This window comes from Oryctolagus cuniculus, chromosome 6 (genome assembly GCF_051225735.1).
Source record: "Oryctolagus cuniculus isolate XC-2025 breed Fujian yellow rabbit chromosome 6, ASM5122573v1, whole genome shotgun sequence".
NCBI classification, from domain to species: Eukaryota; Metazoa; Chordata; class Mammalia; order Lagomorpha; family Leporidae; genus Oryctolagus; species Oryctolagus cuniculus.
In genome coordinates, this window is record NC_142872.1 from 38565866 (window position 1) to 38591142 (window position 25277).

The window sequence follows — 25277 nt, forward strand, 5'->3', positions numbered from 1 at the left end:
TTTCTGGCAAAAACACTATTTATGAAATTTTGTATCTATAAGAGATCTTAGGGAGCAGAGTAATTAAAAACTGTCATTTACCGAATGTGCAGGATATATGAATGTTAAGAGCAAAAATTGGAACCCCTGAACTCTGCAGGTAAGATTTGGTTCTCTTATCCAACCCTAGGCTGCCTTTGTTTGTTTTAAGGGATATTATTTATTTATTTGAGAGAGTTACAGACAGAGAAAGGGAGAGACAGAAGGGTCTTTAATCCACTCATTTACTTCCCAAATGACCACAATGACCAGAGGTGGGCCGATCTGAAGCCAGGAGCCAGGTGCTTTTTCCAGGTCTCTAGTGCAGGTACAGGTCCCAAGCACTTGGGCCCTCTTCTACTGCTTTCCCAGGCTACAGTAGAGAGCTAGATCGAAGGAGGAGCAGCTGGGACTTGAACCGGCACCCATATGGGTTGCAGGTACCTCAGGCAGAGGCTTAACCCACTATACCACAGCGCCAGCTCCCTTGGGCTGACTTAACCATGAATTTGTTAGCCAGGTTTTAATTATTCGGTTGTAAAAATTTAGACCAGAAATGATCCTTAGACCTCCTAGTACAACTCCTTAATAAAAAAAAAAAATAAAAGATTATTATTGTAGAAAGAGAGAGCATGCGCGAGAGCGAGAGAGTGCGCACCTGTCTGCTGTTTCGATCTCCAGATGCCTACATGAGCTTGTGGTGGGCCAGGCCAAAGCCAAAAGTGAGGAACTCGATCCAGGTTGGATCGTGGTAGTGGCAGAGACTCAAGTGCTTGAGCCATCTGTTTCCTCCCAGGATGTGCATCAGCAGGAAGCTGTCATTCAGAGTGGAGCAGAACTGGAACCCAGGCACTCTGATATGAGATGGAGGTATTTTAACTGGCATCTTAACCACCAGGCTAAACGCCCATTCCCCTACATGTCAGAAAATACTGTATTTGGTTGAGATTGTGTGAGGTTGGTTATTGGCAGACTCAGCATGAGCAGTCAGGCAAGTAGATAATAGAATGGATGTTGGGACAGGAGTGCAGTTTTCAGATTATACATGGCCTCTCCCCTCCTTTAGAAGTGCTGCTCTAGGAGTGGCTGTTACTAAGGATAGTGGTCCTCTTGCATTGTTGGTGAGGGAGGGAAAAGTTGAGAGCTACAATTTCCTAACCGCAGCCAGGAGAAGGGGTTAGAAATGAAATTCTCAGGTCTCCCATGAAATTCCTGATCTGCTGTTACCATCATGCCCCTGCCTATTATCACCCAAGAGTCAGCGCTAAGACTAATGCCTTCTTTTTTTTTTTTTTTTTATTTTTGACAGGCAGAGTGGACAGTGAGAGAGAGAGACAGAGAGAGAAAGGTCTTCCTTTGCCGTTGGTTCACCCTCCAATGGCCGCCGCAGCCGGCGCGCTGCGGCCAGCGCACCGCGCTGATCCGATGGCAGGAGCCAGGATCCAGGTGCTTTTCCTGGTCTCCCATGGGGTGCAGGGCCCAAGCACCTGGGCCATCCTCCACTGCACTCCCTGGCCATAGCAGAGAGCTGGCCTGGAAGAGGGGCAACCGGGACAGAATCCGGCACCCCAACCGGGACTAGAACCCGGTGTGCCGGCGCCGCAAGGTGGAGGATTAGCCTATTGAGCCACGGCGCCGGCTAAGACTAATGCCTTCTGTCTTGCAGCCGTTCGGAGCCAGCAAGGGCAGGGAAGAGTGGCTCCCTTTACTTGGTGCTTCCAGGGGAAGGGTGTGAAGATGATCTGTGCTCCTCAGAGTCCACTCCTGCGTGTGCTTAACCGAGAGGGATGAAAGGGCCATAGAATTCTGAGGAATTGGGAAGGGGAAAGAAACACAAATAAAAAAAGCTGTCTTAGAGGAATCTGAATTATTACCGATATGGGAAGGCAGTATGGCATATGCATATGTACACTGGATGAGAACAGATTCAGGAAGTTAAGAATCCTAAAGTCACTTTTTGAAAGTTTTTTTTTTTTAATTTATTTGAAAGTCATGGGTACTGAGGGGGCAGGGGACAAAGAGAGAGGGAGAGGGAGAGGGAGAGAGAGAGATTTACAATCCACTAGTTCGTTCCCCAGATGATTGCAGTAGCTGGGTCTGTTCCATGCTGAAGCCAGGAGTGAGGAGCTTCATCCAGGTCTCCCACATGAGTGGCAAGGACCCAAGTATTTGGTTCATCTTCTGCAGCTTTTCCCAGACCATTAGCAGGGAGTTGGATCAGAAGCAGAACAGCTTGAACTTGAACCATTGCTTATAGGGGATGCCGGTGTTGCAGACAGAGGCTATCCTGCTATGCCACACACTAGCCCCCTTACAATAATTTTTAAAGTGTGATTCTATTTTGATGTGAATCTAATTTTTTTTTTTTTTACCAATTAAAACATCATAATATTCTCCCTGATCGGTGACAACTAACCAAGCACCAAAAAGGAAACCTGTTGAGGTGAAATGGACACTATGAGAAACAGTGACTTGATCAGCCCTTGTCCCGACTGTTGATGTACAATTTAATATTTTATCCTTTTTAGTATTTTTTTTTGTTCTACTTAATACTATTGGTTGAACTCTGTAATTAGCACACAATTATTCTTAGGTGTTTAAATATAACTGAAAAGTGATCTCTGTTAAGAGTGGGAATAAGAGAGGGAGGAGATGTACAATTTGGGACATGCTCAAGCTGACTTGCCCCAAATGGTGGAGTTAGAAATGTGCCAGGGGATTCCAATACAATCTCATCAAGGTGGCATGTACCAATGCCATCTCACTAGTCCAAGTGATCAATTTCAGTTCACAATTGATCATACTGATAGGTCTAAGAGTTAAATGGATCACATAAACAAGACTAGTGTCTGCTAATACTAACTGATAGAATGAAAAAGGGAGAGAATGATCCAACATGGGAAGCGGGATACACAGCAGACTCATAGAACGGCAGATGTCCTAAACAGCACTCTAGCCTCAGAATCAGCCCTTAAGGCATTCAGATCTGGCTGAAGAGCCCATGAGGGTATTTTAGGCATGGAAAGCCAAGACACTCTGGCAAAAAACAAAACAAAACAACCTAAATGAAAGATCTCTGTGAGTGAGATCCCAGTAGAAAGAACGGGCCATCAAAGAAGGAGGTACCTTTCTCTGAAGGGAGGAGAGAACTTCTACTTTGACTATGACCTTGTCTAAATAAGATCGAAGTCTGCGAACTCAAAAGGCTTCCATAGCCTTGGCAACTCATGACAAGAACCTAGGGAGATTACTGACGTCATAAACAAGAGTATCAATTTGTTAAGTCAATAACAGGAGTCACTGTGCACTTACTCCTCATGTAGGATCTCTGTCCTTAATGTGTTGTTCAATGTGAATTAATGCTATAACTAGTACTCAAACAGTATTTTACACTTTAAGTTCTGTGTGGGTGCAAACTGATGAAATCTTTACTTAATATATACTAAATTGATCTTCTGTATATAAAGGTAATTGAAAATGAATAAGTCATAATAGTGATTTATAGTTAGAAAAACATATATGGTTTCTTAATTAGGAGGATTTTTCCAATTTGAGTTTTGGTTTTCTTGTGGATTCTTGAAAATTGTTTTTTTCTTTTTGAAACTGGTCTTATTGTAGTGTAAGTTGCATGAGAAGGTGGAAGTCCTAACTTCCTGTTTCACTTGGGCTAATGAATAACTGGAGTGAGTTTAGACAAGTTGCTTAGTCCTCCAAACATCAATTTCCTGTCTTTGTAAAAATGAAGATTGACGTATTATTGCATTTTTCTACCTCTGACATTCTGTGATGCTCTGATGGTATGTCTTCATGCCAGAAATATCAGGGTAATAGGAAATTTAGAAGCTCTTTTCCACTTATATTTAACACTTGTATATCTTTTCTTCTAGGTAGTGATGGGCTTCTTTCAAGTGGGCTTTGTTTCTGTCTACCTCTCAGACGCCTTGCTGAGTGGATTTGTCACGGGTGCCTCCTTCACTATTCTTACATCTCAGGTCAAGTATCTCCTTGGGCTCAGCCTTCCTCGGAGTCATGGCGTGGGCTCACTCATCACTACCTGGATCCACATCTTCAGAAACATCCATAAGACCAATATCTGTGATCTCATCACCAGCCTTTTGTGCCTTTTGGTTCTTGTGCCAACCAAAGAACTCAATGAGCACTTCAAGACCAAGCTTAAGGCACCAATTCCTACCGAACTCATTGTCGTGGTGGCAGCCACGTTAGCTTCTCATTTTGGGAAACTAAATGAGAAGTACAATTCCAGTATAGCTGGACACATTCCCACTAACTTTATGCCACCCAAAGCACCAGACTGGAACCTCATTCCCAGTGTGGCTGTAGATGCGATAGCTATTTCCATCATTGGTTTTGCCATCACTGTGTCACTCTCTGAGATGTTTGCGAAGAAACATGGCTACACAGTCAAAGCAAATCAGGAAATGTATGCCATTGGCTTTTGCAATATTATCCCTTCCTTTTTCAATTGCATCACTACTAGCGCAGCTCTTGCAAAGTCATTGGTTAAAGAATCTACAGGCTGCCAGACTCAGATTTCCGGTTTGGTAACAGCCCTGGTTCTTTTGTTGATCCTCTTGGTAATAGCTCCTTTGTTCTCTTCCCTTCAGAAAAGTGTCCTTGGTGTGATCACAATTGTCAATCTCCGGGGAGCCTTTCTTAAATTTAGGGATCTGCCCAAGATGTGGAGGGTTAGCAGGATGGACACAGTCATCTGGTTTGTTACTATGCTGTCCTCTGCACTGATAAGTACTGAAATAGGCCTGCTTGTTGGGGTTTGTTTTTCCATGTTTTGTGTCATCCTCCGTACTCAGAAGCCAGAGGTTTCACTGCTTGGCTTGGTGGAAGAGTCTGAAGTCTTTGAATGCATGTCAGCTTATAAGAACCTGCAGACTAAGCCAGGTATCAGGATTTTCCGCTTTGTAGCCCCTCTCTACTACATAAACAAAGAATGCTTTAAGTCAGCTTTATACAAAAAAACTATAAACCCGGTCTTAGTAAAGGCTGCTCAGAGGAAGGCAGCAAAAAGAAAGATGAGAGAGGAAACACTGACTCTCGGTAGAGTGCAGGATGAAGTTTCAGTGCACCTTTCCCATGATCCTCTGGAGCTGCGTACTATAGTGATCGACTGCAGTGCAATACAGTTTTTAGATACAGCAGGGATCGGTGCCCTCAAAGAAGTTCGCAGAGACTATGAAGCCATTGGTATCCAGGTTCTGCTGGCTCAGTGCAATCCTTCTGTGAGGGATTCCTTGGCCAGGGGAGAATACTGCAAAAAGGACGAAGAAAACCTGCTCTTCTACAGTGTGTATGAAGCCGTGGCTTTTGCTGTGGAAGCTCAAAAACAGGAAGCAACATGTGTTCCCAATGGTCTGAGTCCAGCCAGTAATTGAGAGTGTAGATGGAAGGAAGAATGATGTCTCACTAAAAGGTTAAAATTTCAAGTATGCAACATGTTTTAACCTATTGGCTAAACATTATTCTTCCTTTGAAGCTAATGGCCTTTGTGTGTACTCAAATGTTTCAGAGCTCATAGTTGGGCAGAATCAAAACAAAAGTATTGTGGTTTCAAGCTTTCTTGTAGATATGAAATATTCATGGGATGCAATAAGTATCTGTTGGATTGAAATGTAAAATAGTCACAAAACGTATTACCAAACTGTTTTAGAGGGTGCGACGTTTGAACTCTTCTTTCTGCAGGAGGTAAAGGGGAGAAGTCGGGGTTGGCTTTAGCCGGGCTGCCTGTACGTGGCTCTGTCGAGAGAGGAAAAGGAGGCAAGGAAAGAATGTTGCACCTGCTGTTGTAGTGGCAGATCAGAGGCTCCTGGAGCATGAGGTCATGGCTAGAGCAGATTGTTCTCAGTCGTGCTTCTCTATTCGCAGGCTCCGCTCCCCAGGCAGCAGTAGGATCTCTGGCTTTCTGTAGGAAAGCACCATTCCTCTCCCTCAGGCTGCGAGCTCTGGGCGCAGTCTCTCAGGGCTCTAACGACTGGTGGGTTTGTGATATCTTGACAGCCGGCCTGACATTATACACAACACCCTTTGTGAAACAGTTGATGTTTTGGGCATGCCTTTTTGTTGAGGATAAATTATTTTAGAATAAGAAGAAACCAGTGGGAGATCTCTTTATTTTCTGTGATTTTTATCTGTTGTTGTTTCTGAGAATTTCTCTTGTTAAGCTTGTCTTAGTGTTTGGTTGTTGTAGTGTGTTTTCCCATCGGTTGTGTCCTAAGCTGTCTGTCAGTGACAGTCTTGCCAGACATAAAAGCAGAGTGATGCCTCCACAGTGTCTGACAGCATGTTTTTCAAATGCTGTTGAGCCAAACTGTCATGGACAAATTTCTAAAAGCAGTGCCTGACAGTTTACCTTAAGAATTGGTTTACTGGGGCAGGCATTCGGCCTAGTAGTGAAGACATGTGCACCTGAGACCAGAGTGGCTGGGTTCATTTCCCACCTCTAGCTCCTGCCAACGTGTACCATGGGAAGCAGTGATGACGAGCAGGTGGCTAAGTTCCTGCCCCCCAGCTTTGGCCTTGGCCACCTCCTGCCAGCTATCCCTGGCATTTGGGGAGTGAACCAGCAGATAGGAGCTCGCTCTGTCTCTGCCTCTCAAACTTTGAAAAATTAAAATTAAACCTAGAGTATTTAGGAAATAATAACTGGTTTGCTTAGCAGAAAATCTATTTTTGTTTCTCTCAGTGGCATTTTAGCAGGGGTCTGCTGGGGATTGACAGTTTTTCTCCTAGAGACTGCTGCAAGAAAAACTTAATGTAACCAATGAAAAAGAATGCGCGGAAGTGGCAGAACATTTACGAAGGACATCCTAAGTAATTTGTAAATATTTTAGTGAAACAAAGTTTATTGCTGTACACCCTATTGACGTACAATAAATATTGACAGTGACAGCTTTTAACTCTTCAAATCACCTAAAACTATCACCCGAGTGGATTTAGAAGCATCACATTCATAAAACCTGAGTTCTGTATGTATATTATTTATGATAGCTGGCCACAGGTTGTGAATTGAGGGTAATTTCTATGGAAAAGCATCAGTGTCCAATATTGAAAACTTAGCATTGTGTATCTAGACCTTGACAATCAAGACAACAGGTTCTGGGGGCCTGCACTGTGGCTTAAAAAGTTAGGATGCTGTGTGCAGTGTCAGCATTCCATGTGGGTGCTGGTTCGAGTCCTGGCTGCTCCACTTCTGATCTAGCTCCTTGCTAATGTACCTGGGAAAGCTGCAGAAAATGACCCAAGTTCTTGAGCCCCCCACCCACTTGGAAGACCCAGAAGAAGCTCCTGGGCCCTGGCTTCAGATCTGTCCCAGCTCTGACCATTGCAGCCATTTGGGTTGTGAACCAGCAGACAGAAGATTCTCTTTCTCTCTGTCCATAACTCTACCTTTCAAGTGAATAAGTAAATTGTAAAAAAAAAAAAAAAAAAAAAAAAAAAAAAAAAGACAACAGGACAACAGGTTCTTATTTTAGCATCAGGGAACTCATTTATGTGAGCTTGCTGCATTTAGCCAAGTCTTGTAAAACTATTGCAAAGTGAAAAATCTTTCTTTAAACCTGCTCCTACATTCTAAACAACTTAAAATAGTTATGAGAAGCAAACCCTACGTGTAGGGTATTTGTTGGAGCGGGATATTTTGAAACATATTAAATATGCACATCATTATATATATATATATATATATATATATATATATATATAAAATTCAGCCTTTTCTGTTGTCTTCATAAACTTCCAGTGATGCTTTTCTATTGGTAGAGCTATCTGCCTTGTTTATATGGCAAATACCTTTCTGTTAACACAGCACAGTCATTTCTCAGAAGAAAACTTGGATTTCTATCTTGACTTGATGGTTAAATATAACGGTCTTGAATTTTTACAACCTCTTAGAATTTAGGTCTAGAATTTCAGTAAGTTTAACTGCTGCTTACAGTTGTGCTTTTTTGTGTGTGTTTTTAGCCAGTATTTGCCCTTTCTGTCTAGCCTTACAAATAATAATAGCAGAACCTCAGGATCTGGGGCAGTGAGTCCTTTCAAATCCCTCTTGCCCATCTAGCGACCCAGCTTTGACTTGAGACTGATAGCTCTCTAATACTCCATGACAGAGTAATGAGTACATGTTTAATACAGCCTTATCATTCATCCAGTACCAGCACAGTGGAAGGATTTTAGTCAAATCGGAGGATTTGGAAGATCCCTCAAAAAGAAGGAATAGCAGAATTTGACTTCTCCATAACATTTCTGTCCAAATGAACTTGTAAACAATTCTAGAGGTTTATGCATGCAATTAGCATTCTTGAACTATGTTCTAACCTGTCCCACCAGCCTACCCAAATAAGTGATTCTGCCTTTAGAGGCCGTTTGTAAAACTGTTGACAGTTTCACTGGAATTGACATTCACCCTTTCTGCTTGGGTTGAGATCTGCCTATTCTTGTACATTGTTAAAGTGGTTCTGATTGCTGACATTTAGAGCTGTTAGCCTAGTGCACCGACAAAAAAGTGAATGTTGTCATTTGCTTTCATGCCCAAGGGCTTGGACTTTAGTTTATTAGTTTAGTTAGTTTTTAGTTTATTGGACCATCTTCTGCTGCTTTCCCAGGCCATTAGCAGGGAGTTGGATCAGAAGTGGAGCAGCTGGGACTTGAACTGGCTCTCAGATAGGATGTCGGCATCACAGGTGGTGGCTTAACCCACTGTGCCACAACACCGGCCCCCACATTTAACTTTTGACATTTAACTTTTAAATTTGTTAGAACGAGAGTAGTGAAGCATGCCAGTGTGCAAGTGGACCTAGGAAAGCATTTAAAGCAGTGTCAGGGAGTAGATCATTGAAAAGACTATTTGACCAGTGGAGGGAGAAAAGGGAAGAACCCAGTTGCCTGGGATCCATTCCCAGCCCCACCAAGTAGTAAAGAGATCAGGATTAGAAGCCACACCTGTGTCTGAGCGCAAGGTCAGAACTGGGGTCTGTTTCTAGATAAGGAAGGTAACAGACTGACAAATGCTGAGAGCTGAGGAGCACATGGCAGTCAAGGGCGAAAGTGTGGGTGATTCAAAAGTTCCTACTCTGTCACGTTGAGCGACTGGTGCATTCTGTGCCCCTTGTTGGCAGTCTCACTGACAGGTTTCCAGGTGAGCTCACTTGCTCAGATTTATTTGTTTAATTATTTATTTGAAAGAATTAGAGATCTTGCATCCACTGGTTCACTCACCGAGATGGTTGCAATGACCAGAGCTAGGCCAGGCCAACACCAGGAGCTTCTTCCAGGTCTCCCACATGGGTGCAGGGACACAAGGATTTGGGTCAACTTCTGCTGCTTTCCCAGGCCATAGCAGGGAGCTGGATCCAAAGAAGAGCAGCTGGGACTCGAACTGGTACCCGTATGGAATGCTGGTGCTACAGGCTGCAGGTTAACCGGCTGTACCACAGCACCAGGCCCACTCTTTATTTTTTAAGCAGCACCAGATGAAAGCAATGTACAATTTATTCTGACTTAGCTTTTAAACAAGAATAGACATTGAAGTCAAAATTTGTTGCTAAATGTACAGTATCGTAATTGGTAAAATTTAAAAATTCATGGATGTTAGCTGAATTCATTAGACTGTTTTAATGACTACATTTTAAAAAGGATAGTAAGTCTCTTAGTTTTTTTTTTTAAAGATGTGTTTACTTATTTGAAAGGCAGAGTGACAAAAGGAGGGACAGATCTTTCGTCTGCTGGTTTATTCTCCAAATGGCTTCTAAGGCCCCAGACTGGGTCAGGCCAAGACCAGGAGGCAGGAACTCCTTCTGGATCTCTTACATGACTATCAGGGAGTCAAGTGCTTGAGCCATCATGCTTCCCAGGTGCATTAGCAGGGAGCTGGCTAGAAAGCAGAGTAGCCAGCACTCAGACATGGGATGCAGGCATCCCAAGAGGTGACTTAACCCGGTATACCATGATGCCTACCCTCTCCTTAGTAGTTTGTCATTTAACACTGGTCAGATTAATATAGTGATGTTATATTTATTTTATTAACATTAACTTGATTAGTATATTAGTACATTGATATGAAAGTAAGAAAAGCACTTCAGTGCATTTCTTGGGAATGTAAATTGAGTCTCCAAGTTTTAATGACAAACACGAGCCCTGTAACCCTTACTGATATTCTTAAGGAGTTGTTTTCCTGCTGCTGTAGATGAGCCATAGCTTGTCTTCGCATCCATGGAGACTTCAGGAGTTGAGGAATTTCTGAGGGCCTGTCCAGGAGTCAGGGAGCCTGGGCCAGGTACTGGTACTATGGTTCTAAAGCCAGTAGCAACTGGGCCACTTAGGGAGGGATTTCTGAGCAAGAGGCAGGCATGCCTGTGATGTATTTTGGGAAAAGATTACACAGGGTAATGGTGAAAATGTGAATGGCAGAATTCAGAACTTGTTTAAATTTTTCTGTTCTTTAGTACATGTTCCCCTGCTGTTGTTTGATTTATTCTAGTGGTGCCCCCCCCCTTTTTTTTTTTAAGATTTATTGTTTCATTGAAAGTCAAAGTTGGAGGGAGGGAGGGGAAGAGAGAGAGAGAGAGAGATCGAGTGAGTGAGCGAGCAGACCTTCCATCTGCTGGTTCACTTCCCAGATGGCCACAACATCAGGGGCTAGGCCAGGCCAAAGCCAGAAGCCAGAAGCTTCTTCTGAGTCTCCCACAGGAGTAGCAGGGGTCCAGGCACGTGGGTCATATTCTGCTGCTTTCCCAGGCCTTTAGCAGGGAGCTGAATTGGAAGTGGAGCAGCTGAGACATGAACCAGCACCCGTATGGGATGCGGACATTGCAGGCAGTAGTTTAACCTACTATGCAAAATGCTGGCCCCTGATGCCTTATTTAAAACTGGGCTTAAAAACTGCAAAACCAGTAAAATTGGATCTAGAAAACTGTTAGGCTTTAAACTAATTTGATCTTCTTACCCTCCTCCTTTTTGTATAAAGATTTTAGATGATAGAAAATCTGGGTGCTAATTACAACAAAAATTAAAATGCAGCAGGACAGAAAAATACACCAGCTGGTTTCTTACAACCTATGTGATAAAGCAAAATATGGTTGAAATACTGTATTTAAAGGTAAAATTTAAAAGTTTTAAAAAAAATTTTGTAGTAACTTGGACTGGAGAATTTTGATGTAGGAGTGAGGGAGACTTATTTTTATAAGGTATATTTTATCCTGACAAGGACTATTTTAAAAAAATTTTATAACTGAAATTTTAAAGTAAATATGTGAAATACACTTAGAAAGTATACTTAATAATGAATGATTTGGTGTGTATTTCTTTAACTTAGTGAAGTAAAACAAGCATGTGATGGAATTCTGAAAACTGGGATAACAAAGGACTCTCGATGCCTTTGTTAGAGATGCTGTGTTTCTGAGTGGCCTGAGCCAGAAAGCGTTTTTAACTGAAGCTTTAATAAGCTCGTTTTGGGGTGATTCTCTTCCCTTACTGCATACCTCATCCTACAATAGTAAGATCCTTGGAATCACACGGCCCTTGCTTTCCAGTGCCAATCACTTGGAAAGCTGGGGTTGGGTCCTGATGCTGCCATGGCTTCTGTTTCTCAGAAGTGAGTGCTTGCAGACACGCCAGTCTCTAACTGGCTGCTTGTTTTGGTCTCCTTTTTAACTTTGTATACAAACCAAGACAATGTCAGGGTGACAGGGGATTGAAATGAAACTTTCAGTCTTTCCAATCACTGCCTTTTCTTTTTCTAAATTATCAAGGCTGCTGACTTTTAGGGACGTGCTTTATATCATGTATTTTTTAATCAGAGCAAGTGCCTTGATGTATTTCACACAAGTGTTTGCTTAACCTTCTTATGGGATGAGAATGAGTTGCCACTGGATTGCCGCCTGTTGGAGGCGAGGAGAGTTGGTTAATAGATCCTTTTCTTCTGGAAGGGTATGTTTATGCTGTTCATTACGTGAGATCCTCTGTGTGTGTTGAGATAAAGAAGTGTCATTTCTTTTGTCTACAATAAATTGTTACTTTAATAAAATATTGTGTGTCTAAATTATTTAAGTGCAAGGGGAGGATTACCTTTTAGGTACCGCACATTTTAAAATACCATCTCTATATTTGGAGTGATTCTGTCATTAATTTTTCCCACCTACAACAAAGGATTTGGCTTCATAGACATGCAGCGTAAAGAAACCCAATTCTTTTTCTGGTCTCCAGTGAATCAGTTAGGCAATTGGGGACTCAATTTTCCCATCAGGGGAGAGGGGAGGGAGCTAGGTTGCTTGAGGACCTTGCAGGTCTCACCCTGCACCTGTGCTGTACCAAGATGAGAAAACCCAAATCTGCTTATTGTTGTACTGCTGTCCTGATTCTAAATTTGGCAACTGACCTTTGAGCCACATCTTTCCCCCCAGTAAACTGAGCTAACACCTTATGAGCAGTAAGAGAAATGGGAGGGGAACTCCCAACTGGAGCACGTCACTTGGTAAGGAGTGACCTGTACGGCTGCCCTTTGCTCGTGTCTGCCGTGCAGCCTCTCCTAGAACGCCCTCCCCTCTGTCCGTCTCAGAGTCCTCGGGGTGAGAGTAGATACAGGGTTCAAGACCGTTTTTAGTCCTCCTGCAGTCTGCCTGGGCATTCTGCCCCCAACCTGAGTCCCAGCCCCAGGATGCAGAAGTAGGACTGAACAGCTCTCTGAGGGCCCTGCATCTCGGGACTCCAGGCACCCACCCTGTCTACACACAGTGCCTGGGGTCCAGAGCTCTGTGCAGTGCATTCACCAGTCATGCTCTCGCATCTGGGGGGCTCCGCCTCCCCATCTGTCATCTCCGCACTTGTGTCCTTGGCCTCATCTCTCTTTACTTGGCACCACTGCTTAGTTCTGTATTTTCAAATCTAGTTGAGACTGATGAGAGTAGGGCACTTCTAGTATCCACATATGCAGGTGTACACACATGGATTACACACGTGGTTAGGAAAAAGGTTGGTTCATGGACCCCCGCGTCTTGAACACCTTAGGTTACCAGCTCTCTCCAGATAGCGATATCTACATCTCTGGCTTCAGTTGCCTTATTGTCTGTGTCCCAAAAATGATTTTCAGCCTGACCTTTCTAGCCAACAAGGAAATCTGTCTCTCCCCAGAGCTGTTCTTGCACAGCTTTGCCTGGATGCCCAGGCACATGCAATCTGACCCACAAACTCATCTTTCCTTCACTTAACCTCTCTTGATCTTGGCATGACCGTCACTTAAGCCAGAAATTCCCATGATCATCTTCAACTGCTACACCAAACTCATCCATCTTGTGTTTCTCTTGCAGTACCTCTTCCCTCCCTTCAGTGTTCATGATTTCTCTTCTGGACGGTGTCACAGCCTAACTAGTGTTTGAGCTTCTCTGCAGCCCAGCCTCCACATTAGTCACCAGTTATTTTACTGAATAATAATTTGACTCATGAATTCATGCTACTTGTCAGTGGTCCTCCAGTATTTTCAGGATAAGTGCAAAATTACTAAGTATCCTGCAAGATCTCAGAACCTCTTCCTTTGCTCATGTCTTTAGCTTGACTCAGTAAGCACTGCTGTTAGGTGTTCCCAGATGCACTGTCTTTTATGGGCTTTGTTGCTATGCCAGGAGTTGCCTCGCAGCTCCATCTGCCTAACTCCCAACTCCTAGTGTGCTTGGTAATTTTGCTACAGAAAATCCTCTTCTCTCATGCAAGGGCTCCTTTAGGCTCCCCCTTTGTATTGCTATCCCATTCTATTCACTAAATGACATTTACCCCTTTTTTTTTTTTTTTTTTTTTTGGACAAGCAGAGTTAGACAGTGAGAGACAGAAAGGTTTTCCTTCCATTGATTCACCCCTCAGATGGCTGCTGCTATGGCTGGCGCACTGCGCCGATCTGAAGCCAGGAGCCAGGTGCTTCCTCCTGGTCTCCCATGGGGTGCAGGGCCCAAGGACTTGGGCCATCCTCCACTGGACTCCCTGGCCACAGCAGAGAGCTGGACTGGAAGAGGAGTGACCGGGACAGAATCTGGCGCCTCAACCAGGACTAGAACCCAGAGTGCCGGCACCGCAGGCGGAGGATTACCCAAGTGAGCCACAGCACCGGCCTACCCCTCATTTTTTAAAGATAGGTTTGTTAATTTACTTGAGAGGCAAAGTTAGAGGGAGAGAGGTTCTACTCTCTCCCAAGCCAGGGCCTGGAACTCCAGCCAGGTCTCCCACGTGACTGCAGGAGCTCAAGGACTTGGACCATCTTCCACTGCTTTCCCAGGGGCATTAGCAGGGAGCTGGATCAGAAGTAGAGCAACTGGGACTCAAAGCGGTGATCATATGGGATGCCAGCATCCCAGGCAGGGGGTTAACCCACCGTGCCCCAAAGCCAGCTCTACCCCTTATTTCCTCTACTAACTGAGCTGCCTTTTCTTTTAGAAATAACATGGTTTGCTTTTTGAGAGAGTCAGAACTCCTGCTGCTGATTTACTCCCCAAATGTCTGTAATAGCCAGGGCCAGGCCAGGCCGGAGCAGGGAGCTGGGAACTCAATCCAGGTCTCCTGGGTTGGGTGGCAGGAACCCAGTCACCTAGGCCATCACTGCTGCCACCCAGGGTACACATGAGCAGGAAGCTGGAATGAGGAGCAGAGCAAAGGTACTGTGACATGGGATGAGATGCTCTGATACAGGACCAAGTCGAATGCTGGCCAACTGAGTTTCTGAGGGTAGGGCCATGTTCTTTGTCCTTAGAGAACCTATGGCCAGTGATGGGTATATTAAATTATTGCAAAAATGGGCATGTTTAGTATAGATCATTATTTCTCTGACACTGGCTTACTCCCATAGCGTGTCTATCTGTCCAGGTCAATTACATGGCCTGTAGTTATCCATAGTTTTGAAAAAGCCTCTATTGAAAAGATAATGTGTAACAGGGATAGTTTATGTTGTCTGGGCACACTTATTTCTAGGTTAGTTGACTGAAGAAGTCCCACATCCTATGTTGCTTCCCTCTCAATCTCTGCCATTTCTGAGAATTTGTCAGCAGCCATTCCTGATGCTACATCAGGTGGCAAAACCCTCTCCCGTAATGATGTAGCCTTCCTGTGCCCTCTGGTGGCTGGACTGTGCTAAAACACCCACTTTGAAAAGCACAGCCTATGGTAGCATGAACAGCTGTTTAGCAAGTCTGTAGCCTTTTGATTAAATTAGGAGTCGGTGCTTTGTATTATGATTGGCTAGGAAAATTAAATGATAAATATTTCTTTCTTTATAAGATCTATTTATTTGAAAGAGAGGGGGAGACAGAGCTTTCATTCTTCCATCCACTGCTTCACTCCCCAGATGGCCATAATGACCAAGGCTAGGCCAGGCTGAAGTCAGGAACCAGGAGCTTCATCTGAGTCTCCCATGTGGATGGCAAGGGCCCAGGCACTTGGGACATCTTCCACTGCTTTTCCCAAGCCATCAGCTGGGAACTGGCTAGGAAGTGGAGCAGCTGAGACTCTAACCAGTACCCACACAGGATGCCAGTGTTTCAGGCAACAGCTTTACCCATGGTGCCACAACAGCAGCCCCAGTGAAGCATTTCTTGACATATAATAGGCAATCATCAGTAACTCTGACATTCTTTCCCCTTTTAAAGATTGATTTGAAAGGCTCAGCGATAGAGGAGATCTATCTGCTGGCTCACTCCCCGACATGGCCACAACCAGGTCTGGACCAGACTGCAGCCAGGAACCAGGAACTCCATCCTAACCTCCCACAGAGGTGGCAGGCTGTTAGGTACTTGGCCATCTTCTGCTGCCTTCCCAGGTATGTTAGCAGGAAGTTGGATCACAAGCAGAGCAGTTGGGACTCAAACCAGCCCTCTGATATGGGATGCAAGCGTCATAGCAGTGGCTTAACCCACTGTGCCACAACGCTCACTCTGGATGCCTTCCCTTTGACTCAAACAGCCATTCTTTGTGATAGGAAACAGAGAAGTTGAGTTAGTATCGATCCATCGGGTTGGTAGCACTCAAACCCTGAACCTCAAGATCAGGTCACGGAAGAAAGGATCGGAAGGAAGGTCTCTGACTCCCGATGGTACTGGTCGAGTTCCAGATAAGGATGCCTGGTAATGACCAAAGACAGCATTGCTAGCGCGCTTCGTCTGTTCCAGTGCACGTTTTACCCTCATGACAACACAGGCGAGGTGGGTGCCTCCTCCCAGTACGTGGTCCTACAGTATGCTCTCCCCAGATGTCCACTGACGGGACTGTTCTAACCTCCCTCCCAGGCTGCATCATGGCTCCCCTTTCATGCACTTTATTTCCCTGTACTCCAGCTTCCTAAGTATGGTATGCCGCAAGTACCAGAAGATGCTGTAATGGGCTAGATGGCTCTTGTTAGTTCCTTGGGCACAGATGGGTATACCTCTAGTAAATACTTGGCTAATTGTTGAAGGTTCAAACCTAGAGCTCCTAAATCAGGGAAGAGAAAGGATTTTAGAGTTCTGGATGATCTTTTATTAGAAGAGTTAGTGATGGGAGTATTCAGACGGCCAGCTGAAACGTGCTAGAATCCAGCTGGACCAGGGGTTCTCAATGGATAGTGGCCCAACAGATGGGGACATATTAGAAATGTAAGTTCCTGGGTCACGCGTGAGACCCACTGAATCAGAAATTGCAGGAAAGGAGCCCAGCACTCTGGGGTTGTGACAAGCCTTCCAAGTGATTCGATGTGAGCTAAAATTTGTAAAGCACTGAGCTAGACTCACTGGGAAGAAACTGGCCCTGGGTGCAGAGGGCACTCAATTCTCCTTAGTTAACCTGGTAGTTTCCATACTTGGTTGCACACTGAAATCAACTGGGAAGATTTAAAACTGCTAATACTTATGACCCATCACAAGAGATTGTGATTTAACTGTGCTACGATTTGGCTTGGGCTTTGGAATTTTGAAAAAGATTATCAAATGACCCTAACGTGCAGACATGTTTGCGAAACACTGCCTTTATCAACAGAGAACATGTATTAGTCAAACTCCATTTCCAAATTCCAATCAAGGAGTTTTTCTGATTATTTCAGAATACCAGAATGTTATCATACTAATACTGCTTTACTTACATTAGTTCAATCTGCTATCTAAAGAAATCTTTATTCTTGTAAACTACATTTAATAAAATAAAAGAGGCAGTTAATTCCTACACTATTTTGTTTGGAAGAAATCTGTGATTTGGGAGTCAACCAGAGTTTGTCACCCTTTTCATTCAGTATTCATCTGTGCCATTTAGCTGTCCAAACATGGCATCGGTAACACCCACACGGTGGAAAGGAATTGTCTAAGTTTCTACACACTTGAGATGGCCTCTGTAATGGTGGCTTTTGGCTGCTCAGGTGAAGATACTTCCTCATCCTCACTCCCAGCTCCACCAGTATTTTCACCAAGCACCAAGCCCTGGGTCCAGCAGCTCCTGGGAGATGATATCATCATTTGCAGCGACAAAAGTCCTGGAACTTTATTCTACTGGGGACACACACGGCAACAGCCACTGAGTGCCACAGCTTCTCAGTGGCAATGTCTGAGCTTCTCAGTGGCAATGTCTGATCCACAGGCTGCTGCCCCAGTGTCAGGATCTGTGAATTCTACTGGGATGATGCCTGCCTTCTGCCAACATTTGACCACCGTGGACGGCTTCACTGACCACTGTGCCACAGCAGTCATGTCGATGGCCTGCTTGATGTCCACCTTTTCTTGGTCTTCACTACTGTTGAGCTTGAGGAGGATCTGTTTTAGAAGGTGGCTCCTGGCAGGCGCCGCGGCTCACTAGGCTAATCCTCCGGCTGCAGCACTGGCACACTGGGTTCTAGTCCCGGTTGGGGTGCTGGATTCTGTCCCAGTTTCCCCTCTTCCTGTCCAGCTCTCTGCTGTGGCCCGGGAATGCAGTGGAGGATGGCCCCAGTGCTTGGGCCCTGCACCCCATGGGAGACCAGGAGAAGCACCTGGCTCCTGGCTTCGGATCAGCATGATGTACCGGCTGTGGCAGCCATTGGAGGGTGAACCAACGGCAAAAGAAAGACCTTTCTCTCTGTCTCTCTCTCTCACTGTCCACTCTGCCTGTCAAAAAAAAAAAAAAAAAAAAAGGTGACTCCTATATAGATTTTCATGGTGTGAATTGTGCTGAGACACAGTGGCTGCAGGACAGCAGTACAGTTGGAGGGGAGATACCCCACTTGAATCCGCTTCAGCCGAGGCAGCACGCTGTGAACAGAGCGGTTGTCAATGAGCAGGAGGATCCGGTGTTCCACCGGCTTCATCCTGGCATCCACTTGCATCAGCCACTCATTAAACAGATCCCTGGTCATCCATGCACACTGGTTGGCCTGGTGCTCGCAGGGGAGGGAATGCACATTCTTGAGGCATCGTGGGCTGGCTGACCTACCAGCAATCAATGGTCGCATTTTTTCAGTCCCTGAAGTATTGCAACAAAAGGGTGCTGTCAACCACTGTGCTTGCCCCCTCTACAATGGTCCCCTTTAGCAGCAAATGTGTGCTGGGGAAGCAACTGGAAAAACACTCCTGTCTCATCAGCATTACACACATCATCTGGGCTGTAATCAGCAATCCGTTTTATAATTTTCCCTGCACGCCATTCGTTAACCTTATCTATTCCTAGACCATGCATTAACCTGTCACTGTCTTCTCTGCAGACTGCTTTCAAAGCAATTCCATGGGGGTCTCTAAATCTGTAGCCAGGCCACACTTGCTTGAAAATTGTCATAGCCAAACATGTTGGCCAAGTTTAGTGCTTTTTTCTGAATGACGGAACCAGTCACAAGAACATTTTTTGGCATGGATTTCTTGAAACCAAGCAAAAACAGCCTTATCAGTGTCTTTTTTTTTTTTTTTTTTTTTTTTTGACAGAGTAGACAGTGAGAGAGAGAGACAGAGAGAAAGGTCTTCCTTTTGCCGTTGGTTCCCCCTCCAATGGCCGCCGCACTGATCCGATGGCAGGAGCCAGGTGCTTCTCCTGGTCTCCCATGGGGTGCAGGGCCCAAGTACTTGGGCCATCCTCCACTGCACTCCCTGGCCACAGCAGAGAGCTGGCCTGGAAGAGGGGCAACCGGGACAGAATCCGGTGCCCCGACCAGGACTGGAACCCAGTGTGCCGGCGCCGCAAGGCGGAGGATTAGCCTAGTGAGCCACGGCACCGGCCTTGAGTGTCGTCATGGAGTGCATTCCTCATCCTTTTCTGCTGTGCACCCACAGAGGCCTCCCGCACCTTTTCTTCAAATTTGGTGCGATCCTGTAAGAAGGCAACGTCGCCTTTCCTCATGCCTGAGTCCACAGCTTCCACAACCTTCCTTTTTTTCTCCGGGGAGAACTGTCAACATTTCTTGTTCCCCTTGTTTGCAATTTCCAGGGAACAAGGCTGGTTCGCAGTGAACAGCGTCATATCCTTCCTGCTCGCGGCTTGTTTTGCCACAAGTGTGGACAACTGAGAAGACAAAATGGAGAAGACAAAACCTGTCAGGAACCACACAAAGTGAAGTCCCCCTAAAAGATGGGTTCAGATTTTTAAAAACTCTATTAGTAAATGATAGAATATGGCCAAAGGCACGAGAACGTAAGATTCATGCTACTGGCTGTGGAGACGACATACATAGACTCACAGACTATCTGAAACCAAAGGCATCTTACAGATAAACTGGTTTACTCAAACCTTCTGAGCCTCTGTGGAAATGGGGATGACAATGTCTGCTCTGCCCCTGTGAGCACACACTGAAATACAGAAGGTGAAAGAGATCTGCAGGCAGCCATGTGCTGCAGAAAGTCACGGAGTTATTGTCCACCTCGTTCTTGTTTTATGGATAGTCACTGAGGCCCATGTTCACGCAGCTCGGATTTCTAGACTCAAATTAGTACTCTAGCTACCTCTCCATGGCCCTGCTTGAAACTCCAGCAAAGTGACGTCTTCAAAGCTCTATCACTATCTGGCCTGGAAAGATGGTTCTGATAGTCACACATTCAGTTAATGAATATTTACAAGGGCCGAGTGATAAGGATACAGTGATGAACAACAGAGTCAAGGTCCCTGCCCTGGTAAAACAGAAGATGTTGTGGGGGTAGAGAAATAATAATAATTACAGAGGGAAGGAGATTTCAGACTGTACTGGGGAGTGGAGGGAGAGCTACTTACAAAGGGTGGTCGGGAGTGGCCTCAATGAGATGATGGCATGCAAGCCGTGAGCTCTGTGAAGAGTAGGGAGAAGGGCAGTCCAGCAAAGAACACAGCGTCAGCTGTGTTTCCAAAGCAGGAAAGGGCTCGAGGTGGCCAGGGAACTGAAAAGATTTGCACGACTCCAAGGTATGGCAAACGTGCACTGGGAAGAGTTGATGATTTATTCTGGGTGCATCCGAAACCCACTGGTTTTCAGAGAAGCAAGGGTCATATGTTTTGTATTTGAAGAATCCCTCTGGCTGTTTTTGAGAAATGGATCAAAGGGGCAAAGAGATCAATTAGAATATTAGGATGCTGTTGCTGCTAATTGGGGTGAGATATGATGGCAGAAGTGATGAGCAGGCTTAGGTACACTCCCTTTCTGGGCATGTTTTCCCAATAAAAAGTGGGAGTTGAAGGGACTGGGCTCAACCAGGAAGGACATATCAGGATTTGATGATACTCAAGCCTGACCTGCTTCAATGAGAATCTGAGAGGAAGTATTTTTCAAGAGTTTAGAAGGATTCTGCTATGTCTCACGCCTGCAATTCATGGTATCAGATGATCCCTAAAGTCCCTGTCTGAATGGAGTACTGGATTCTAGACAGGTGAGCCAAACTAAATGCCTTTAGGGGCCAGGATGGCAGCATAAGGTCTTGGGGCTGGCGCTCTGGCACAGCGGGTTAAGCCGCTGCTTGCAGTGCTGACATCCCATGTGGTTGCTGGTCCAAGTCCCAGGTGCTCTACTTCTGATCCAGCTCCCTGCTAATGCACCTGGGAAAGCAGCGGAAGATGACCCAGCTACTTGGGCCCCAGCCATCCATGTAGGAGGCCTGGGCAAAGCTCCTAGCCTCAACCTGTCCCAGTACCAGCCACTGTGGCCATATGAGTAATGAACCAACAGATGGAAGATTTCTCTCTGTAACTATGACTTTAAGTAATAAATAAATCTTAAATAAAAAGAGAAGGTCTTTGGAGAGTGTTGTGGTCTGTGTGTTGTTGGAGCTATTAAAATTTTAAAACAATCCCCTCCCCCCTTCCCCCGACCTCCCCACACACAGATTGGTCGAACAAAACATGATCAAGCTGTAGCGATTTTGGTAATTGCCTGCTTAGGTATTTTATCATGAGTGTGCTCAAAGAACAAAAGTGGCTGTGACTGCCCTTTACCAAGGCCATCCTTCCTACCACCTCTACCCATCCATCAGTGGCGTCCCCCATGTATCTGGCACTGGGCTTAATGCCAGCTGTACAGAGATGGAGCATACTGCCCACCACTGAAGAGCATACCAGGAAAACAGGGAAGACAAACCCTGTGTGAAATATTGCCACAGAGGTTACAGAGGACGGGAACACAGAAGTGGGGCACAGATGAGCAGTGCACTTCAAAGGAAACAGTATTTATGCTGACCCTTAAAGAACAAATTAGAATCCATGAGAGCTAAGGAAATACAAGGCTCCACAGAAAGTTAATGGAAAGTAGAATTTAAAAATATTTATTGTGGTGCAACTTTTTTTTTGAAGTCCAATACACATTTTCCATGACTTTTTTTTTTTTTAAGATCCTTCATATGTGTGGAATTCTTGGTCATGAAAAAATAAGTCCTTGGAGAAGAAAGGATTCAATCATAGGAAGGCTGAGATAGGATTCTAGCTTGATTCTGGGGCATTAAGAGGCCTTTGCAAATTTTCTTTTTTTTTTTGGAATGACATGATCAGATCTGCCCTGTGGTTCTTTGGGTATAGGGTGGAAAACCCAAGGAATAAAGTCCCTTTTCCTAAGAGGAGGCCCTAAATCGAAAGGCAAAAGCAGCCTGGCCTCCTGGGCCACAGACAGCTTGGATGTTCACTGGAGGGCAGTAGGAAAGTACTGCGGGACTTTCACCAAGCAAAAGAGAGGAATTCTGTGTGAAGGATGGAATTTCAGGCTGTCAGAACCGGAGGAGCCCACATGAGATGAGATGGTGGCTGAGATTAGTAATGGAGATGGTGAGAAGGACTCAGTGTTGGGCTGTGTCTTTGCAGGCCTTGCTGATGGACTGGGTGTGAGGTGAAGGAGCAAGGGTAACTCCCAGATTCGTGAGTTGAGCACTGAGCAATCCACTGGATGGTGGTGCCATTCACTGCAATAGGAATGAACTGTTGAGGCTCTACTGAGTAACATAATTTGTTAATCCCACCATAGGCTTAATACAGCTTATGTGTGGCAGGGCTGGGACTCAAAGCCAGGGTGGCTCACGACAAAGCCACTGCTCGGAACGCTACAGAGCGCTCTGAAGCTTGTCTGGGAACCACCATTATTGAGAGGAGACCTGCGAAGAGAAACAGGCAAGAGCCAAACCTGACAAAGTCTTGGTCAGGCTGTCAAGTTTTACTCTAAGTGAAGGAGAAGACACTGGAGGGTTTTCAGCAGGGAGTGACCCAACCAGAATGACGGTGCCCCCAAAGCAATCCGGCTGCTGTGGGAGCCACAGGGACAAGAGTGGAGGTGGGAAGAACTGCAGCGGTCCAGGCAGGGGCGTGGCAGTGGCTAGGAGGCTACGCAACGTACGCGACGTGTAAAATGTGGCACAAGCGACAATCCAGTCCCATCCCTGATTCCCACAGCCTCTCCACACAATCCTTCGGCTCGGCTTGAGTGACTCCAGGAACTCACTGTCACCACCATCGGTGGGCCAGCGGGAGACGAATGGAGGACCGATCACGGCGGTGAGGAGCGGGGCTTGACGCAGCACTAGGAAGTACCAACTCTATTCTGAACGAGGGCTGGGGTCAGGCCGTGAACGTCGTGCAGAGGAGGGTGGTGCTGTAGCCTTCTCGGCACCCGGCGAGCCTCGGAGTGCTAAGACGGGGCCTCGACCTCTCACTCTCGGCACAGCCCCGTCCCTGTTACCTGAACGCCCCACAGCAGTGCCCGTGGGCTGAGCGGCCGGGGTGTCCCACAGCCGGCAGCCACAGCTTCCTCCGCCGCCCCGGAGCTGTGGCCGGAAGCAGTCCGTCCGTGTTAGCAGTCCCCTCCGCTGCGAGCCTCTGCGCAGTTCCTACGGGCCGGCTGGCCAGCTAGGGCTGGGCTCTTGCGCTTGCGCGAGGAGGGGGGGGTCACACGCCGTCACGCGCCGCCGGCCGCTTCCGGTGTGCCGCGAGGGCCGCCGGGACGGGTCTCCCTGGCGAACCGTGGTGTGCTGCTGGTGCTGCTGCTGCTCCTGTTGCCGCTGTCGCCGAGCCGGTGCAGCGGCGACGCCCGTGTCTCTGCTACTTTCCTCGGGATCCCCGGGGCTCGACCCCCGGGGCCCTTGGCCGGCGTCGGTGAAAAGCCTGCGGAGCGAACCCGTGCTCCTACACTCGCCCTTCACAAGCCCCTGTCGCCACTCTGAGGAGGGAGAGCGAGAGGGGCTGTCGCGACTCCGCGCCGTGTGTCGCCGGGCGGGGCCGCGGGCGGGGGCTCCTCCAGCCCCCGGGATGCGCGCGCGAGCCCTCGCCTCCACTTCCTGGTTGCCGCTGTCACGACCGGAGCCGCCTCTCGCCGACCGCGGGGAGCGCGAGCGCGCCGGCCAGCCCCCACGTCGAGCGCCCGGGCCGGCCGCCTCCAGGCATGTGAGCCGCGCGGCTTGCACGCTGCTCTGGGTAAGTCCCACCCCCCGAGGGCCCGGCCACGCCGCCGACCCGCTGGGCCACCGGGAGCCCGCCGTTGCGGCCCTCTCCGCCTCCGGGGACTCTCCTGCAAAGTGGGGCTCGTGGGGCGCAGCTCCCTGCGCGGCGGTCGGAATTTTGACGTCCGAAACGAAGCGGGGGGGTAGGGATTAGCCTGGAGTCGGAGGCCGTCTCGAGGTCCTGAGGGTATCTCGGGGCACGGTGAAAGTGGCTTGCAGATTTGAGGGATCGCCTGCAACTGAGGCTTGTAGAGGGGACGGAGACGGCTTAAGGTCGCACGACCCGTGCTGGTATTGGTTGCTGTTAAGCAGCGGGACGTGAATTCGAACGCAGATCGGCTGTCCTCCAGGGTCCTTGGTTTTAACGTTTGTGCTATCCCGCTGGCCTTTGCCTCGCTGAAACACGATCTGAAAATAAACCGGGACGCAGGCTCAGAACGGAGCAGTCCTTTCCAGCCCGCACCCACAGATGGTTGTCCTGGCCTTCTTTTCGGAGCTGTTTTGCCCCCTAAACCCTGAGCGCCTTTCTCCACAGAGCCTCTCCCGCAGTTAGCTGCTTTTCTCTACAGGACTTGGAAGGGTCCAGAAGTCGCTGGTTTGAACTCCAGCTTCCTTTACGCTTTGCTGACCCATTGTTACCCAGCCAAGTCGTGGACTATTACAGAATGTGGCGCTCTTTTTTTTATTTGTGAGCTTTCTTTCTTTCAATAGGAATTGTTTAGAGATGACACAGAAAAAAGAACCTTGGGGATCGTGTGTTCTTAGCCTGGGCATGTCTTTAAAATTAAGGCTGAAATAGTCCATGTCTGCGTTTCCTTGGGGAAGGTTTTGGCTTTCACGGCATTTGACAGAGGATCCTAGGAGCTCCTGGGTGCATCGTCCTCCTCTCTGAGTAGGAACAGCTGAGGTTTGGCGTGTGAAATCTACAGATCTGAGATGGCGGGGTTCGAGTTCCGTCTTGGATCCGGCTCCTGGCTTGATGTCATGCATTAGCGGCCACCTCATTCATGGAGCGAGGTCTAGATGAGCTGCTTTGCACTGCTTCTCTCAGCCCTGGGTGTCCTCCCGCGTCTGCCTGTGTCCGGAGTCCAGACTGTCCCCCTGCCGGGTTCTCGGGAGCCACCACATTATTTCCCTCCCATCAAATCGGATGGTTTCTCTCCTTCCAAGGACTGAGTCTGTGTGTAAAACTGCCAGTTAGAACTTGGCTACAAAAAAAACTAACTTTTCTTGAACTAGTCAGGTATTTTTTTTTTTTTTACAATTATTTGAAAGGCAGAGTTAGAGAAAGAGGGAGAAACAGAGTTTCCCTTCACTGGTTACTCCCCAGATAGCCGCAGCAGCCAGAGCTGGGCCAGTCCGAAGCCAGGAGCTTCTTCTGGGTTTTTGACATGATTGCAG

The 25277-nt window shown here is 46.8% G+C and overlaps 3 protein-coding genes across 7 annotated transcripts in view; 2 read left to right on the plus strand and 1 right to left on the minus strand.

Moving 5' to 3' along the window:
- The window catches only part of SLC26A2 (solute carrier family 26 member 2), a 32658-nt gene extending 20588 nt beyond the window's left edge, over positions 1 to 12070 (plus strand). For all 3 annotated transcript variants that reach the window (XM_070076302.2, XM_017341187.4, XM_017341186.4), the window contains one exon: positions 3906 to 12070. In XM_070076302.2, coding sequence (XP_069932403.2) covers positions 3906 to 5426 — 1521 coding nt within the window. In that variant the 3' untranslated portion in view covers positions 5427 to 12070. The remainder of the gene's footprint in view (positions 1 to 3905) is intronic.
- A 5039-nt stretch (positions 12071 to 17109) lies between these two features.
- Positions 17110 to 24509, minus strand: TIGD6 (tigger transposable element derived 6). Its single transcript, XM_089336182.1, is given in 15 exon segments — positions 17110 to 17262; positions 17264 to 17330; positions 17333 to 17466; positions 17468 to 17511; positions 17513 to 17586; positions 17618 to 17831; positions 18155 to 18516; positions 18519 to 18754; positions 18756 to 18853; positions 18855 to 18898; positions 19212 to 19503; positions 22466 to 22538; positions 23272 to 23975; positions 24078 to 24284; positions 24495 to 24509. Coding segments are annotated over 15 exon segments (2613 nt in total). The 3' UTR covers positions 17110 to 17213.
- HMGXB3 (HMG-box containing 3) overlaps positions 22796 to 25277 on the plus strand; it is a 55712-nt gene continuing 53230 nt past the window's right edge. The window contains exon 1 of one of the 3 annotated variants that reach the window (XM_070076305.2): positions 22796 to 22935. The gene's annotated coding sequence lies outside the window, so the exon portion shown is untranslated. Of the gene's footprint in view, positions 22936 to 23163; positions 23851 to 25277 lie in introns of those variants that run through there. The other 2 variants (XM_008255250.5, XM_017341188.4) reach the window with 2 other exon arrangements.